Below are 20,449 nucleotides of genomic sequence, written 5' to 3' on the forward strand. Positions count from 1 at the left end.
CTACCTTTCATTACATTTTAGTTTTGATGTTTCTGCACATGTGCAGGAAATCTCTTTCTGATTAGAGGGAGGTGCAGGAATTGTATTTAGTGTCATTTTAATTTCCTTGAAATACTTGTTCAGTATAATTACATCTTTTGGCTTTACGAGAGATCTGGATCATTTTGCTAAACAGTGTATTTTAGTTCTCTCTGAAATCCAATAGGTAGATTAATATTGGCAAAGTACCTTCATAAAACCCAAAGCTTAACAGGAGACCTTCTAGGGCATTAAGTACATGCTCTAATTTGTACTACTCACTGTGGAGCTCTATTTGTTTCAACCCTGCAAAGGCATTAAACACATAGGTAAATTCTGGTTTGGTAGCTGCAACTGCTTCTCCCGATCGGTTCAGTGGCTGTTTCGTGCCCAGAATCAGCAGTTCTCTGCAACTCCTGAATTATCTATGTCTTTGCAGGAGGCTAAAAACATACAATTCCATGGTGAAGAGTTCTGAAGAATAAGAGCAGGTAATTTTCCACTACAGAGTCCCTTTAAATTCTGGCTCACACAAACATTGTTTTACTGTTATACTTTCAGATCTCTAACATACTGTACATATTACCTATTCCTAAATGTTAGCCGAGGTAACTAAGCAGGTATAACCCCAGTTACTTACTATAAGTGCTATACATCCTATTTACTCAGTAGAATCATTCAACAATTATTTACATCCAGAATGATAGACACAAACATGACAAAGTGTTAAAAGCCCATTCCAGCTCTCATGTCACATTATTTAAAGGGACACTAAACACTAAGGGCTAGATTACAAGTGGAGCGCTAATTCAATGCGCGCCGTAAAGGGGGAAATTTGCCCATTTTGGCATATGTTAAATAACCAGCCATTACGAGTGGTTGGTTAATGCTACCGCAAGCTCGCACAAGCTTTGCATTAAGTGAAATTAACCAGAGGTCAGACCTCTGGTTAATTCAAAAAATGTCCCCCAATTACCCCCCAAATAAAAAGGACAGTTCCTTTATTTAAATTAAAAATATGAGCATCTTTTTTTTTTTTTTTTTTTTTTTTTTAATAACTGTTCGAAGCAGTTATAAGGGGGTAAAATGAGGGGATGCGGGGTGTTAGAAAAAAAAGTCACTAAAAAGTGCCTTTACATAGCGTCAATGGGGACTGTGTTTTAAACAGTAAATATATATGTATATGCTTATATACATATAAGTGGTGCTAGGTTTTTTGCTGTGTCTATCGGCATCAGAAATGAGGCTCCCATTGCAGCCTATGGAAACACACTCTCGTGAGTGCAAAGGTTCCATGCAATGCAAACGCGAGGTCACGTTCGCATTGCGCTTTACTTGTAATATGTAGTCTATGATTTTGGGTGTAAAAGGAAGTATAATAATAATTCCTTAAAACTCTTCTTAACAGTATTAGTAACAGATGGGTTAATATACTGAGGTCTTTAGAAATTATTAAAGGGACAGTCAACCCAAAAAGCTTCATAAGTCCATCCTATAAAGTTCCAAACGCTTAATATTTTCCACTATAGCCCATATTTGTCACACAAATCTTTTATAAGTAATGCTACTTACTTTTTCTGCCTCTGCCTGTTTAAAATTTCCCCCTGCCCCCTCCCCTATTTCGTCACAAGGATCTTCATGGTATTCAAGTTCTCAGTTATTTCTCGGCTGTACACGCTCCTGTTTTTTGCGCATGCGCAATGGGCCGATAAGACTGTACAATGCGGTCTCATTATGTGTATAACTGACAACCAGTGTATGGACAAGGAACATCATGGGAAGTACCAATATTAGGGTCTGTGCTTAGGTGCATTTGTCATTAGTGCATGCAGTTTGAGTCCAACAATCTCCCCTTTTACTTTTTTAACACGCTCCGGCTGCAGCATTTCATTCCAATATCGTGTCAGCCTTGAAATGCTGCAGCCGGAGCGTGTTAAAAAAGTAAAAGGGGAGATTGTTGGAACCATTTACAATGCGGTCTCATTACGTGTATAACTGACAACAAGTGTATAGACAAGTCCCTGTAAACACTGAACATTTTTCTTTACTGCTGAGTAAGTGGTATACAGTATTTACAACCCATCACAATGCAAAGGAGACTGCACACGCCATTACTGAAAAGCCTGCACCTACACTGACAAGACACTTAACGTTTTGACTCAAACTGCATGCACTAAAGACAAATGCACCTAAGCACAGACCCTAATATTGGTACTTCCCATGATGTCCCTTGTCCATACACTGGTTGTCAGTTATACACATAATGAGACCGCATTGTACAGTCCTACCGGCCCATTGCGCAAAAAACAGGAGCATGTACAGCCGAGAAATAACTGAGAACTTGAATACAATGAAGATCCTTGTGTTGAAATAGGGGAGGGGGCAGGGGGACATTTTAAACAGGCAGAGGCAGAAAAAGTAAGTAGAATTACTTATAAAAGATTTATGTGACAAATATGGGCTGTAGTGGAAAATATTAAGCGTTTGGAACTTTATAGGATGGACTTATGAAGCTTTTTGGGTTGACTGTCCCTTTAATATATTTCCTTTTACACCCAGTGCTCTCTGAAACCATAGATTACATTTATATAAAAAGCATTTTTTCTTTGAGAATTGCTTGTGTCAATATTTTTATTAGTGCAACTCCGATATAGTAAAAAGTAGCTTTACTTGTAATACCAGCGCACATTTGTGTGCACTGGTATTAGTGATTGAAGCACAAATATTGCGCTTCACTCGTAATCTAGGCCTATATAAATTTCATGCACCTCCCTCTAATCATGGGTGTCGTCATTATGGAACCTAGGTTACACTTCAGGTATCTGAAGGAGTGTTATTGCACATGCACAAACACTGGAATTTAGTGAAAGCTAGATTTCAACATGGTGGCACCTATGACTAAGGGACCTGGCGAATAACCTCAATACTATGCTTATAAAATGTATTTAGTGTTAAATGTCTCTTTATATTCATAGCGGTCTGAAAATAGACTTAGCATTCTAACAGGTAGGCTTTGGCGAATGCTTCATGTGTACTGAATAAAGACAGGATTTAACGTGTATTTCCCTGAAAATACAAGACTTTGTACCACTGAGAGAGCAACAGAACAAAAAGATCTAACGACTCTGTGAATAGAAACCAGAAACAGACATAATCTTATAGCATCCCTCACTTTTTAGGTTTAGTTAGGTTGAGGCAGAATCCCCAAAATGTACTGTTCTTGCCACTCGCAGCTGCTAAGTCTATGACACCAGCCCAAATGGTGACCTTACATATAGATCATAAAGTGCAGCTTCTAATTAAGAAACAGGCTAACCTCTGTCAACCATCCTATCCTTGAAGACTATAATAATTCTGCAGGAGAGGCCTGACTAGTCCTTTAAATCTTCTGAAGTGGGTGTTGGAAACGGTCCTTAAATTTCATTAATTGATTTATCTTCCACTTTGAATGAAGAAATAGAACTCTGCTGCTATCTCACAATGTTTTCTCATAAGCCGTATAAAAGGTGTGCCCAAAATGTAGATCTCCAAGTGCTGAGCACTTTTGTGTGATTTCTCATTTCCCTCTCATTCAGTAGTGATTGAGATGTATTTTGCACAAGTATGTTTTGCACTACTTCAGTGGCCTCAATTAACAAAGCGGTGATTCAGCCCAAGAATATAAGTTCCTGTGTTAAACGAAGATCTATTTTGTCTGCCTGATCAGAATTTGCATGCATAAGTAGATAACACTGACAAACATCGCAAAAAAGTAGACCCCACCTCAATAAAGTATAGGCACCCCTTTTGTATAGAATATGATCTTATTGATCTAAGACACAAAATGGTAAATGAGTGTTGTAAATGTTATCCTTTCTACCCAAACATAGATCAATGGAGAATTAAATCAAGTGAAACAGAAAATCCCTGATATCACTGCAACGTGCTCCAGCCTTGAAGAAGATCTTGACAAGAAACGACAAAAAGTTAAAGAACTAGAACTAGAATTAATGAAGCAAAGTCAAACCTACAAACTGTATAACAATTGGCAAGAAAAATTTGAGAAAGAAAAAAACAGAGCACTTGATGCAGAAAAACAGGTAAGATAGTTATACTGGTTTTGTAGCCTTTTCACCATTGTTTCTAAAACGTAATCCTACAGTACCCCCAACAGGCCACGTTTTCATTCTAGCTGAACCAGTGCACAGCTGATGGGTGAAAGCAGGTTAGTAACCATGGTTACTGGTGATCTGATTATTTCACCTGTGCACTGGTTCAGCTATAATGAAAGGATGGCCTCGGCAGTACTTGAGGACCGCGGTTGAGAAACGCTGCTATACACCTTTTCATTCATTATACTCTCATCATGACTTCCCATTTGTTTCACTTTCTCATAAAGGGGCAGTAATGTATTATATATTCATATATCAACACAGTACTACAAAAAAACTACACTCTCTGGAAAGCCTCTTAACCCCTTAACGACCGAGGACGTGCAGGGTACGTCCTCAAAAAAAAGGCAGTTAACGCCTGAGGACGTACCCTGCACGTCCTCGGTGTGGAAAGCAGCTGGAAGCGATCCTGATCGCTTCCAGCTGCTTTCCGGTTATTGCAGTGATGCCTCGATATGGAGGCATCCTGCAATAACCTTAAATGGCCATCCGATGCAGAGAGAGCCACTCTGTGGCCCTCTCTGCACCGGACATCGATGGCCGGTATTGTTGGTGGGTGGGAGCGAACTTGGGAGGCGGGTGGGCGGCCATCGATGCGTGGTGTAATGTGCAGGGGGGCGGGATCGGGGGCGGGAGCGACGGGGGCGCGCATGTGAGCGCGCGCGTGCACGGGGGGCGGCGGGCGGGCGCGTGCACGGGGCGGGAGCGGGAGGGAACCGCTACACTACAGAAAAAAAATCTGAGAATAGCTCTAAATAATAAGAAAAAAAAAATGTTCAATACAGTTTCTAAGTGATCTGCAACTTGTGGGAGGTTGGTGGGGGGGGGCGGGAAAGCTACACTACAGAAAAGGTTTTTTTTTTAGAAAAAAATATTCCTTTTTTTACTAAACTGGGTACTGGCAGACAGCTGCCAGTACCCAAGATGGCGCCCGCTAAGGCAGAGGGGGAGGGTTAGAGAGCTGTTTGGTGTGGGATCAGTGAGGTTGGGGGCTAAGGGGGATACTACAAAGCAGCATATGTAAATATGCTAAAAAAACCTAAAAAAAACCCCACAAATATACCTTTTATTTTAGTACTGGCAGAGTTTCTGCCAGTACTTAAGATGGCGGGGACAATTGTGGGGTGGGGGAGGGAAGAGAGCTGTTTGGGAGGGATCAGGGGGTCTGATGTTTCAGGTGGGAGGCTGAGCTCTACACTAAAGCTAAAATTAACCCTGCAAGCTACATAATTAACACCTTCACTGCTAGCCATAATACACGTGTGATGTGCATCAGCATTTAGTGGCCTTCTAATTAACAAAAAGCAACGCCAAAGCCATATATGTCTGCTATTTCTGAACAAAGGGGATCCCAGAGAAGCATTTACAACCATTTGTGCCATAATTGCACAAGCTGTTTGTAAATGATTTCAGTGAGAAACCTAAAATTGTGAAAAATTTAACGTTTTTTTTTTTATTTAATCGCATTTACGGTGAAATGGTGGCATGAAATATTACCAAAATGGGCCTAGATCAATACTTTGGGTTGTCTACTACACTACACTAAAGCTAAAATTAACCATGCAAGCTCCCTACAAGCTACCTAATTAACCCCTTCACTGCTAGCCATAATACACGTGTGATGCGCAGCGCCATTTAGCAGCATTCTAATTACCAAAAAGCAACGCCAAAGTCATATATGTCTGCTATTTCTGAACAAAGGGGATCCCAGAGAAGAATTTACAACCATTTATGGCATAATTGCACAAGCTGTTTGTAAATAATTTCAGTGAGAAACCAAAAGTTTGTTAAAAAATTTGTGAAAAAGTGAACGATTTTTTGTATTTGATCGCATTTGACGGTGAAATGGTGGCATGAAATATACCAAAATTGGCCTAGATCAATACTTTGGGATGTCTTCTAAAAAAAATATTTACATGTTAATGGATATTAAGAGATTCCTAAAGATATTAGTGTTCTAATGTAACTAGCGCTAGTTTTGAAAAAATAATGGTTTGGAAATAGCAAAGTGCTACTTGTATTTATGGCCCTATAACTTACAAAAAAAGCAAAGAAGATGTAAACATTGGGTATTTCTAAACTCAGGACAAAATTTAGAAACTTTTTAGCATGGGTGTTTTTTGGTGGTAGTAGATATGTAACAGATTTTGGGGGTCAAAGTTAGAAAAAGTGTGTTTTTTTTCCATTTTTTCCTCATATTTTATAAAATTTTTTATAGTAAATTATAAGACATGATGAAAATAATGGTATCTTTAGAAAGTCCATTTAATGGCGAGAAAAACGGTATATAATATGTGTGGGTACAGTAAATGAGTAAGAGAAAAATTACAGCTAAACACAAACACTGCAGAAATGTAAAAATAGCCTTGGTCCCAAACGGACAGAAAATGGAAAAGTGCTCTGGTCATTAAAGGGTTAAATATACTTTGTATCTTCTTTGATGTGTTCAAATAGGGACAGGTATAAGTACAGTATTCATACGTGCTTTGTTAATGCTATACTACTACTAATAATAATAATACATATAAGGCACAAGACTATATGCCCAACAGGTTTAAATATCACCTCACTTTAAGTATGTTTAAATTGATTTATCTTAAAGGGATATTAAACAGTAAATGCATGCTACATATAATGATGCATTCATAACTTAGATTATCCAGAGAATAATTTGCAGATGTATATTTTAAAATTAGTTAGAAAGGCATATAAAGGTTTAGTTTCTTTAAAGTAATAGGCTACTTTATGTTAAAACCTAGGTTTTCCCTTCTCTCTCTCTTCTGTTGAGGATAATTAGGGACATATATAAAGCAAGAAATAAAATGCCCCAACAATAAACTATGCAAACAATGACTGTGTAGAATATGAGTTAAAGTGACATGAAACCCAATTGTTTTTCTTTCATGACTCAGATAAAGTATACAATTTTGAACAACTTTCTAATGCACTTCTGTTGTCACATTTTTCTTCTCCTGGTATCCTTTGCTGAAGCAGCAGTAATGAGCTACTTGGAGCTAGCTGAATACATCAGATGAGCTAATGACAGCAGTTATATATGAGCAGCCACCAATCAGAGGCTAGCTCCAGTAATGCATTGCTGCTCCTGAGCCTACCTAGGTATGATATTCAACAAAGGATACCAAGAAAAGGATGCAAATTAGATAATAGAAATAAATTGATAAGTTGTTTAAAATTGTTCTGAATCACGACAGAAAATGTTTGGGTTTCTTGTCCCTTTAAAGTAATTAACAGGGGCCTAGATTTGGAGTTTTGGCGTTAGCCATGAAAACTAGCGTTAGAGGCTCCTAACGCTGGTTTAAGCTACCGCCGGTATTTGGAGTCACTCAAAATAGGGTCTAATGCTCACTTTTCAGCCGCGACTTTTCCATACCGCAGATCCCCTTACGTAAATTGCGTATCCTATCTTTTCAATGGGATCTTTCTAACTCCGGTATTTAGAGTCGTGTCTGAAGTGAGCGTTAGACATCTAACGACAAAACTCCAGCCGCAGGAAAAAAGTCAGTAGTTAAGAGCTTTCTGGGCTAACGTCGGTTTATAAAGCTCTTAACTACTGTACTCTAAAGTACACTAACACCCATAAACTACCTATTTACCCCTAAACCGAGGTCCCCCCACATCGCCGACACTCGAATAAATTTTTTTAACCCCTAATCTGCCGACCGCCACCTACGTTATCCTTATGTACCCCTAATCTTCTGCCCCTAACACCGCCGACCCCTGTATTATATTTATTAACCCCTAACCTGCCCCCCACAACGTCGCCTCCACCTACCTAAACTTATTAACCCCTAATCTGCCGACCGCAAAGCGCCGCCACCTACGTTATCCTTATGTACCCCTAATCTGCTGCCCCTAACACTGCCGACCCCTATATTATATTTATTAACCCCTAATCTGCCCCCCACAACGTCGCAGCCAGCTACCTACAATAATTAACCCCTAATCTGCCGACCGCAAAGCGCCGCCACCTACGTTATCCTTATGTACCCCTAATCTGCTGCCCCTAACACCGCCGACCCCTATATTATATTTATTAACCCCTAATCTGCCCCCCTCAACGTCGCCTCCACCTGCCTACACTTATTAACCCCTAATCTGCCGACTGGAGCTCACCGCTATTCTAATAAATGTATTAACCCCTAAAGCTAAGTCTAACACTAACACCCCCCTAAGTTAAATATAATTTACATCTAACGAAATTAATTATCTCTTATTAAATAAATTATTCCTATTTAAAGCTAAATACTTACCTGTAAAATAAATCCTAATATAGCTACAATATAAATTATAATTATATTATAGCTATTTTAGGATTAATATTTATTTGACAGGTAACTTTGTATTTATTTTAACCTGGTACAATAGCTATTAAATAGTTAAGAACTATTTAATAGTTACCTAGTTAAAATAATTACAAAATTACCTGTAAAATAAAGCCTAACCTAAATTACAATTAAACCTAACACTATACTATCATTAAATTAATTAAATAAAATACCTACAATTACCTACAATTAAACCTAACACTACACTATCAATAAATAAATTAAATACAATTCCTACAAATAACTACAATGAAATAAACTAACTAAAGTACAAAAAATAAAAAAGAACTAAGTTACAAAAAATAAAAAAATATTTACAAACATAAGAAAAATATTACAACAATTTTAAACTAATTACACCTACTCTAAGCCCCCTAATAAAACAACAAAGACCCCCAAAATAAAAAATGCCCTACCCTATTCTAAATTACTAAAGTTCAAAGCTCTTTTACCTTACCAGCCCTGAACAGGGCCCTTTGCGGGGCATGCCCCAAGAAGTTCAGCTCTTTTGCCTGTAAAAAAAAAACATACAATACCCCCCCCAACATTACAACCCACCACCCACATACCCCTAATCTAACCCAAACCCCCCTTAAATAAACCTAACACTAAGCCCCTGAAGATCTTCCTACCTTATCTTCACCCTGCCAGGTTCACCGATCTGTCCTGAAGAGCTCCTCCGATGTCCTGATCCAAGCCCAAGCGGGGGGCTGAAGAGGTCCATGATCCGGCTGAAGTCTTCATCCAAGCGGGAGCTGAAGAGGTCCATGATCCGGATGAAGTCTTCATCCAAGCGGGAGCTGAAGAGGTCCATGATCCGGAAGAAGTCTTCTATCAACGGCATCTTCAATCTTCTTTCTTCCGGATCCATCTTGCAGACCTCCGAAGCGGAACATCCTCTTCTCCCGACGCCTACTAGCCGAATGACGGTTCCTTTAAGGGACGTCATCCAAGATGGCGTCCCTCGAATTCCGATTGGCTGATAGGATTCTATCAGCCAATCGGAATTAAGGTAGGAATATTCTGATTGGCTGATGGAATCAGCCAATCAGAATCAAGTTCAATCCGATTGGCTGATCCAATCAGCCAATCAGATTGAGCTCGCATTCTATTGGCTGATCGGAACAGCCAATAGAATGCGAGCTCAATCTGATTGGCTGATTGGATCAGCCAATCGGATTGAACTTGATTCTGATTGGCTGATTCCATCAGCCAATCAGAATATTCCTACCTTAATTCCGATTGGCTGATAGAATCCTATAAGCCAATCGGAATTCGAGGGACGCCATCTTGGATGACTTCCCTTAAAGGAACCGTCATTCGGCTAGTAGGCGTCGGGAGAAGAGGATGTTCCGCGTCGGAGGTCTGCAAGATGGATCCGGAAGAAAGAAGATTGAAGATGCCGTTGATAGAAGACTTCATCCGGATCATGGACCTCTTCAGCTCCCGCTTGGATGAAGACTTCATCCGGATCATGGACCTCTTCAGCTCCCGCTTGGATGAAGACTTCAGCCGGATCATGGACCTCTTCAGCCCCCCGCTTGGGCTTGGATCAGGACATCGGAGGAGCTCTTCAGGACGGATCGGTGAACCTGGCAGGGTGAAGATAAGGTAGGAAGATCTTCAGGGGCTTAGTGTTAGGTTTATTTAAGGGGGGTTTGGGTTAGATTAGGGGTATGTTGGGGGGGGGGTATTGTATGTTTTTTTTTTACAGGCAAAAGAGCTGAACTTCTTGGGGCATGCCCCGCAAAGGGCCCTGTTCAGGGCTGGTAAGGTAAAAGAGCTTTGAACTTTAGTAATTTAGAATAGGGTAGGGCATTTTTTATTTTGGGGGGCTTTGTTATTTTATTAGGGGGCTTAGAGTAGGTGTAATTAGTTTAAAATTGTTGTAATATTTTTCTTATGTTTGTAAATATTTTTTTATTTTTTGTAACTTAGTTCTTTTTTATTTTTTGTACTTTAGTTAGTTTATTTCATTGTAGTTATTTGTAGGAATTGTATTTAATTTATTTATTGATAGTGTAGTGTTAGGTTTAATTGTAGGTAATTGTAGGTATTTTATTTAATTAATTTAATGATAGTATAGTGTTAGGTTTAATTGTAATTTAGGTTAGGCTTTATTTTACAGGTAATTTTGTAATTATTTTAACTAGGTAACTATTAAATAGTTCTTAACTATTTAATAGCTATTGTACCTGGTTAAAATAATTACAAAGTTGCCTGTAAAATAAATATTAATCCTAAAATAGCTATAATATAATTATAATTTATATTGTAGCTATATTAGGATTTATTTTACAGGTAAGTATTTAGCTTTAAATAGGAATAATTTATTTAATAAGAGATAATTAATTTCGTTAGATGTAAATTATATTTAACTTAGGGGGGTGTTAGTGTTAGGGTTAGACTTAGCTTTAGGGGTTAATACATTTATTAGAATAGCGGTGAGCTCCAGTTGGCAGATTAGGAGTTAATAATTGAAGTTAGGTGTCGGCGATGTTAGGGAGGGCAGATTAGGGGTTAATACTATTTATTATAGGGTTAGTGAGGCGGATTAGGGGTTAATAACTTTATTATAGTAGCGCTCAGGTCCGGTCGGCAGATTAGGGGTTAATAAGTGTAGGCAGGTGGAGGCGACGTTGTGGGGGGGCAGATTAGGGGTTAATAAATATAATATAGGGGTCGGCGATGTTAGGGCAGCAGATTAGGGGTACATAGGGATAATGTAAGTAGCGGCGGTTTACGGAGCGGCAGATTAGGGGTTAATAATAATATGCAGGGGTCAGCGATATCGGGGGCGGCAGATTAGGGGTTAATAAGTGTAAGGTTAGGGGTGTTTAGACTCGGGGTACATGTTAAAGTGTTAGGTGCAGACGTAGGAAGTGTTTCCGCATAGCAAACAATGGGGCTGCGTTAGGAGCTGAACGCGGCTTTTTTGCAGGTGTTAGGTTTTTTTTCAGCTCAAACAGCCCCATTGTTTCCTATGGGAGAATCGTGCACGAGCACGTTTTTGAGGCTGGCCGCTTGCGTAAGCAACTCTGGTATCGAGAGTTGAAGCTGCGTTAAAAATGCTCTACGCTCCTTTTTTGGAGCCTAACGCAGCCTTTATGTGGACTCTCAATACCAGAGTTATTTTTATGGTGCGGCCAGAAAAAAGCCGGCGTTAGTTTTTCGGGTCGTTACCGACAAAACTCCAAATCTAGCCGAGGGTTTCTCCTCAGTCTTTGTTTGCACTTTTCAGTGTTGGGGCTGTCCCTAATAAAATGGGGAACATGGCAGCACCCATCACTTTACTGAACTGGAAGCCCACAGTTTTCAGAGTTAATTTACAGGGAAATGGGACAAAATATGTAGTGAAAGTATATTGCAAACTCTTTTTACGACACCTTAAAGGGATATGAAACCCCAATTTTTTTCTTTCATGATTCAGATAGAGCATGCAGTTTTAAGCAACTTTCTAATTTACTCCTATTATCAATTTTTCTTTGTTCTCTTGGTATCTTTATTTGAACACGCAGGAATGTAAGCTTAGGAGCCAGCCCATTTTCAGTTCAGCGCGCTGGGTAGCGCTACATTTAGCCACCAATCCGCAAGCGCTACCTAGGTTCTGAACCAAAAATGGTCCGGCTCCTAAGTTTTACATTCCTGCTTGTTCAAATAAAGATACCAAGAGAACAAAGAAAAGTTGATAATAGGAATAAATTAGAAAGTTACTTAAAATTGCATGCACTATCTGAATCATGAAAAAAACAATTTGGGTTTTATATCCCTTTAACTAAACATTGTATATTACAATCTCATGCAGCTTTATGTCTCTTAAAGTGTAACAACACCCCAGCATGGTCCCTTTGTTGTGAGAAGCGATGTTCATTTGTTTCAGTTCTAATTCATTGGCACCTCTGCCGTATTCTAAGCAATCTTACACTGTTAATGTAAATAGTAGCTATTCTAGATTTGTTTTTTTACACCCAGTCTTTTTCATTTATTTATTTTTTTCAAGGTCTTGGAACTGCAACACCAACTCAGAGCTTCTAAACATCAGTTGCTCCTCATGGAAACTCAGGTTACAGAAAGAAAACACCTAGAGGACGAATTAAAAAATGCCAGAGAAAGTGAAACCAAACTACGAACACAATTACAAGACAATCAACTGAAAGTGTAAGTGTTTATACATAATTACTGCTTAGGTTATCTATAACATCATATCCTCTTTCTTATGCTTTGCTGGAGTAAAACTGTCTAACTATCCCGGTGTCATTAATACTTAAAACTTTTGTACTTTTTTTTTTATTTTAAATGGATGATCCTGGTTGAAAAAGTCCATATTCTTTTGGTGGGAGTTGTCCCTATCAGCCAATGAGCAATAGATACAGTACCTAGGTATCAGTAAACAAAAATGCACTTCCTTCCTGATTCACTTTAAACAGATTTTTACTTTAAGGGACATTCTAATGCAATAATATATACATAATACATAGCTAAAATTAAATATAGAAGCACGTTTTGTGCATAATAGATATAGGGTCAGATTACAAGTGAAGCTCAAATTAACGATTCTGTCAGGGTGCCACGAATCAGACTGAGAAGAGAAGTGCAAAAATAATCACACCTTTAGTAATAGCAAAAAATAATAAAAAGTCCACAAGTCAAATAAAAAGTCCACAAGTCAAATAACAAGCCAGGAGTCAAAACCAGAGCTGGTAGTCAGACGAGCCGAGTCAGGAGCCAAAGCGAAAAGTCAGACGAGCCGGAATCGTCGACAAGAAAAAAAAACAGCAGAGTCAGGAACAAGCCAGGGATCAGGAAGGACATCAGGCAGCCAGGTAATACACAGGGACTCTCACAAACAGGTCTGAGACAAGGCACAGCATACTGAACAGAGGCCCTTTAAATAATAAGTGATGACATCACAATTCTGAGACTGCATCCTGTCTCACACTGATGATGTACACCAGTCTGGTCATAAAAGGAAGTGCAGGAATTGAGCAGCATCCCCCACAATGCACCATAGTCAGGAAGAGAGGTGAGTAAAATGGCTGCCAGCAGCACATGGCAAACACAATAGGGAAAAAACCCTGACAGCTTCCGCTTGAGTGTTAATTGCGCTAGAAGTAAGATGTTTGCTCCCGGGTTGCGCTCATATTACAAGTTTAAAGTAAACTGTTTTTGCTCTCGCACTAACCCGACAAGTGCAAAAATCTGAAGTTAGAATATCGCGTGCGCTTTCACTTGTTCCCCCATAGAAGTCAATAGAGAACACCATATTCTCGCGCAAACCCAATTGCATATTCTTATTTGCGCTATCCTGACACGAAAATATGAATATATCATGTTCCAATGTTCTGCGCCTAGCAGAATATGTTCTATTTATTCATAAATACATATTTCTACATATATATGATGGTATTTTGGTACAATATATATCTATACCTTTAAATAAACATGATTATATATAGGTATAGATATATACAGATATATATAGAAATATCTATTTAGAAATACTTAGAACATATTTTGTTATTTGCAGAACATTGGGATGTGAAATATTTACAGTAAATACGTAGTTAAACCCTTTATTAAATAAGAATATTGCATAAATATGCTTTTACATGTTTTCATCTACTTAACGGCAAAGGGCTCCAATGCAGTTATATATCTATATGTCTATATATGTGTACATATGTATTTATGTTTTATATATATATGTGTGTGTGTATATATATATATATATACAGTATATATGTATGTGTGTGTGTGTGTGTATGTTTAGACATGTATATGTATGTATCTCAATGTTAAAGCCCTTTGGCTGCTATTTTTTCCCCCAACACCTGAGAGCTCATATTTTTGAGCTTTTATAACTTTGTGTGCAATATTTTTTTTTATAAATTTTATTAGATAGTGTTATAAAGAGTGTAACTATACTTTGTAATGTATATTTGATGTGTTTTATGTTTTGTGAAACCGTTAACCAGAGTTCTGAAGTTGCGGTAATCATTCCATCGTAAATCGCGATTGCGCTCAAGCAATAGTGTTTACTTTAAACTCGTAGTATGCCTGTCGAGCACAAACCCTTGCGATAAATCCCTCATTGCTTGGGCGCTAACGTTTGTGCTCCATTCGTAATCTAGCCCATAATCGTTTAAGTGTAGTATGGTCACTTTTAATAGTTTTGAAAACCTGGTATTATTTTTCTTTGCTATATAAATTATACACCTCAAATGTGTAAATAAAGAAAGAAATAAGGGTTAATTATGGTTAAAAAATGTGAAACAAAGGAAATTATCCAAAAACTCTATTATTTGAGGGGAAGTTGCTCATTAAAATGGCTTTCAGCAAGATTTTTTTGTGTTGAATTTAAACTATAGAAAATATTTTTCTTTAATTTTTTTCCCTTGTGTTTTTGTTTTTTCTAGAAAACTTTTAGATCAGAGACTTGATGATTTAAAGCAACAAATAAAAGTCCTTCGGGACAAAGAAAATGTACTAGTTCAGAATAATTCTGCCCTTCAGTTTAAACTGCATCAGCAAGAGTCACGTCTACAGGCCTTGGATGATGAACATAATGCAGCAGCTAAAGAGGTTGGTTAAAAATATTCTCAAATTCCTAGATAAAAATTCCACACATGAAAAGCTCACCTTGATTGCTGATAGTAATTAGTAGGAGCCTATACTTTCTTAGGGTCATACAAAAGACATTCTTATGTATTACACAGACCTTACTAATGAATTGGAATGGGAACAGTAGGTCCATATAAAACACTAAATTTGAGGTGGTGTTAAACTCTAACATCAAGTGTTGCCCATTACTGTGTTTGTTAGACTTTGACGTTAATCCCTATCAGTAAGTGAACATAGGCAGCTATATTACATAACTAGCAAAGTTACTTCTATGTTCTGGAGAGATCATTTGATTCCCTCAGGTTTTCTTTAACTAATTTGTTCTTCTCAGCCACACAATATTACCCTGCTGCTTTAATATCTCCCCACTATGGAATACCTCTGATAATTTAAGCACCCGTCCAGTGCTTTAAACCGTTTCAAAGTGGGAGTAACCTCTGATAGCCTGGATGCCCATGGAGATATTATAAAGTTAAAGTGAAAGTAAATCCTAGCGTTTTACAAACTAGGATTTACTATTGAAACAAATAAAGAGCACTTTCATTCATGAAGTATAAGATACTTCATGTAGAAAGCTCCTTTATTTGATTCAACCGATCGCCGCTCTTAGCTCCTACAGTAGCCCACGGCTAAAAAACATTTTGGCTAAGAGGTGACGTTTTCATCTCTTAGCCAATAGCCGTGCGGTAAATCCGGCTTGGCGCCCAATTTTTTAGCTGTGGGCTGCTGTAGGAGCTAAGAACGGCGATCGGTTGAATCAAATAAAGGACCTTACTACATGAAGTATCTTATACTTCATGAATGAAAGTGCCCTTTATTTGTTTCAGTAGTAAATCCTAGCGTTTGTAAAACGCTAGGATTTTCTTTCACTTTAAATGTAAAGCTGGTACCTTAAACCCCTGATTTAATCCCCAAAAGTAAAATACGTATTCATTGTACAAATCTTGGCATCCGCCCACCTCTCCCTACCCATGGTAACTACCAAACCCAACCCTTAAGCATGACCTTCTATCCATAAAAACACCCTAGAACCTCATTCCATTTCTGCTCATGGAGTCTTGCAACCACTGATTTCCATCTCTGGTAATTTAACTTTAAAGGAATATGGAAGTGATGTGTACACATGAATGTATGACTCGCAGTCTTTCTTAAACTGTACTATATTAATGGCAAATTTTATTTTAAAAAAGAGCATGTATGGTGAATTTCTACAACATAAAACATGTTAATTTACCTTAGAGGCCGCTTATCTTCTCAGGGATGTGTTCAATAATACATAATATCTCGGGCAATGATATGATTGACTGTATCAATCAAGTTAGTCAAAACAAGCCAGTGTAGGAGGTTAAGTATATATAGGTTCATAACTTACATAAATATTTCTTTTTATTTTGAAAACCTGCACCACACATTTATTGAATCATACCTTTAATGCACAATCAAGGATAAGAAGTGGGGCCCTAATTTTAATATATGCTTGAATGTCCATCATTATCTTGTGTTGTGTATTTTTTGTGGTGGATGCAGAGATTGCCAAAAGGTGACTATTTCATGTGGATGTGTCACTCAATATTGATGTAAATTGGGTGAGAAGTCTTTCAAGGGGGTGTTAAGTTGGGTAAAGGTATTTTTGGGGGTTGGGAGAAAGGGGGTGATGTTTGTACTGGGGGAAGGGTACAGGAACAGGTCGGTTAATGCCAGTGTCTTATATCTGACACTGGTATTTAAACGTAACCCCTGGCATTTTATACCAGAAGGTATGGAAGGGGTTAAGGTGTCTGGAGTGGTATAAATGATGGCAGGGTTAAGTGCAGTGGGGTTAACAGAACATCACTGAATTTAGACTGTAAGTCTGTTTTATATTAGCGCTGAGTATGAGTGCTACATACATATATCATTTACACTGCTTGTTATTTTCTGTAAAAAAATAAATAAAAAATGTTTCTAATCTAAATTGACAGGTACATTGTTTCAACAAGATTTTTCCAAAATTATTTATTTCTAGCGTGTATATTGTGAGAACAACATTCAGAAGCTTTCTGCAGAACTTTCACAGATCCAACTAGAAAATGAGAGAATGCACAAAGAATACAATAATGTGTTTAAGCAGCTGGATGAATATATCAGGTACTGGGCTGGACTTGTGTTCATTTAACAATTAAATTATTGGTATCTTGTTTATAATCCTCTTTGTGTAAAACAAAACAAAAATCACTGAATGTTGTTCTAGGATTCATAGCTCTTTGGGACCAAAATCAGACAGTTGTAATAGTATAGCACTAGGAAGACTACAGTTGTAATAGTATGGCACTAGGAAGACTACAGTTGTAATAGTATGGCAATAGGAAGACTACAGTTGTAATAGTATGGCACTAGGAAGACTACAGTTGTAATAGTATAGCACTAGGAAGACTACAGTTGTAATAGTATAGCACTAGGAAGACTACAGTTGTAATAGTATGGCACTAGGAAGACTACAGTTGTAATAGTATAGCACTAGGAAGACTACAGTTGTAATAGTATAGCACTAGGAAGACTACAGTTGTAATAGTATAGCACTAGGAAGACTACAGTTGTAATAGTATGGCACTAGGAAGACTACAGTTGTAATAGTATGGCACTAGGAAGACTACAGTTGTAATAGTATGGCAATAGGAAGACTACAGTTGTAATAGTATGGCACTAGGAAGACTACAGTTGTAATAGTATAGCACTAGGAAGACTACAGTTGTAATAGTATAGCACTAGGAAGACTACAGTTGTAATAGTATGGCACTAGGAAGACTACAGTTGTAATAGTATAGCACTAGGAAGACTACAGTTGTAATAGTATAGCACTAGGAAGACTACAGTTGTAATAGTATAGCACTAGGAAGACTACAGTTGTAATAGTATAGCACTAGGAAGACTACAGTTGTAATAGTATAGCACTAGGAAGACTACAGTTGTAATAGTATGGCAATAGGAAGACTACAGTTGTAATAGTATAGCACTAGGAAGACTACAGTTGTAATAGTATGGCACTAGGAAGACTACAGTTGTAATAGTATGGCAATAGGAAGACTACAGTTGTAATAGTATGGCACTAGGAAGACTACAGTTGTAATAGTATAGCACTAGGAAGACTACAGTTGTAATAGTATGGCAATAGGAAGACTACAGTTGTAATAGTATGGCAATAGGAAGACTACAGTTGTAATAGTATGGCAATAGGAAGACTACAGTTGTAATAGTAGGGCAATAGGAAGACTACAGTTGTAATAGTAGGGCAATAGGAAGACTACAGTTGTAATAGTAGGGCAATAGGAAGACTACAGTTGTAATAGTATGGCAATAGGAAGACTACAGTTGTAATAGTATGGCAATAGGAAGACTACAGTTGTAATAGTATGGCAATAGGAAGACTACAGTTGTAATAGTAGGGCAATAGGAAGACTACAGTTGTAATAGTAGGGCAATAGGAAGACTACAGTTGTAATAGTAGGGCAATAGGAAGACTACAGTTGTAATAGTAGGGCAATAGGAAGACTACAGTTGTAATAGTATGGCAATAGGAAGACTACAGTTGTAATAGTATGGCAATAGGAAGACTACAGTTGTAATAGTATGGCAATAGGAAGACTACAGTTGTAATAGTATGGCAATAGGAAGACTACAGTTGTAATAGTATGGCAATAGGAAGACTACAGTTGTAATAGTATGGCAATAGGAAGACTACAGTTGTAATAGTATGGCAATAGGAAGACTACAGTTGTAATAGTATGGCAATAGGAAGACTACAGTTGTAATAGTATGGCAATAGGAAGACTACAGTTGTAATAGTAGGGCAATAGGAAGACTACAGTTGTAATAGTATGGCAATAGGAAGACTACAGTTGTAATAGTAGGGCAATAGGAAGACGACAGTTGTAATAGTATGGCAATAGGAAGACTACAGTTGTAATAGTAGGGCAATAGGAAGACTACAGTTGTAATAGTAGGGCAATAGGAAGACTACAGTTGTAATAGTAGGGCAATAGGAAGACTACAGTTGTAATAGTAGGGCAATAGGAAGACTACAGTTGTCATATTTATTTATTACAAGTATAATAAAAAGGGCAGATCACTAAATATTGAAATGCACATTAATTTCTTTCAGTTTGGTTTTGCATAGAAGCATTTCTCAATACACATTTATTAAAACCTTTCTAGTAAAAGTTATCACTGTTTCAGCAAGAGTTTTTACTTTGACTGCAGGTGCACAGGGCATATGTTAAAGGGATATGAAACCCAACAAAAATTAATTTGTTATTCAGACCGAACATACCATTTAAAAAAGTTTCTAATTTACTTCTATTATTTTTTGCTTAATTCTCATGATATTCTGTGTTGGAGTGATACCTAGGTAGGCATCTGGAGCACTATATGGCAGGAAATAGTGATGCCCTCTAGTGTCCTTGCAAATGGTTAACATTCTTGCCATATAGTGCTCCAGAAATGGGCCGGCTCCTTAGCATACATCCCGGCTTTACAACAAAAAGATACCGGGGGGTAGTTATCAAGCCGTCAACCTCAAATACGCTGCGTATTCCGCAGCGTATTTGTGGCGAGGCTGATACGCCTTAGTTATCAAAGGCTCGAGACCGGCAAAAGTAGAATTTTGTGACGTCAGCTTCGATCCGCCGGACTCAGTCCGACACAGATCGATTCTTACGTCACTCCAGATGTTCCGCACACAAGTGCGGCACATTCTCACTACTTTTGCTAGCTATCAAAAAACTAGCAGGTACGCTCGGCACTTTTACGGCCCAGCGTACCTGGTTTTCAAAGCGCCAGCCTGGAGGCGGCGGATCCCATAGGAATCAATGGGAGTCTGACCATAGCGAAAGTACAAGTTCGCTGCTGACAGACATCCCATTGATTTCTATGGGAGCTGTCTACACCTAACACCCTAACATGTACCCCGAGTCTAAACACCACTAATCTGACCCCCCCTACACCGCCGCAACTAAATAAAGTTATTACCCCCTAAACCGCCGCTCCCGGAGCCCACCGCAAGCTACTCTATACATATTAACCCCTAAACCGCCGCTCCCGGAGCCCACCGCAACTATAATAAATGTATTAACCCCTAACCCGCCGCTCCCTGAACCCGCCGCAACCTATATTAAATGTATTAACCCCTATCCTGCCCCCCCTACACCGTCGCCACCTATAATACATTTATTAACCCCTAATCTGCCCCCCCTACACCGTCGCCACCTATAATAAATGTATTAACCCCTATCCTGCCCCCACTACGCCGCCGCCACTGTAATAAAATGATTAACCCCT

The 20,449-nt window shown here is 38.4% G+C and overlaps 1 protein-coding gene across 1 annotated transcript in view; it reads left to right on the forward strand.

The window, feature by feature from the left end:
- The window catches only part of CCDC30 (coiled-coil domain containing 30), a 380,612-nt gene that overhangs the window by 323,900 nt on the left and 36,263 nt on the right, over nucleotides 1-20,449 (forward strand). Inside the window, exons 18-21 of the mRNA XM_053690989.1 lie at nucleotides 3,888-4,097; nucleotides 12,516-12,673; nucleotides 14,932-15,097; nucleotides 17,142-17,263. Of these exons, the coding sequence (XP_053546964.1) occupies nucleotides 3,888-4,097; nucleotides 12,516-12,673; nucleotides 14,932-15,097; nucleotides 17,142-17,263 (656 nt within the window). The remainder of the gene's footprint in view (nucleotides 1-3,887; nucleotides 4,098-12,515; nucleotides 12,674-14,931; nucleotides 15,098-17,141; nucleotides 17,264-20,449) is intronic.

Source organism: Bombina bombina, chromosome 8 (genome assembly GCF_027579735.1).
Source record: "Bombina bombina isolate aBomBom1 chromosome 8, aBomBom1.pri, whole genome shotgun sequence".
NCBI lineage: Eukaryota > Metazoa > Chordata > Amphibia > Anura > Bombinatoridae > Bombina > Bombina bombina.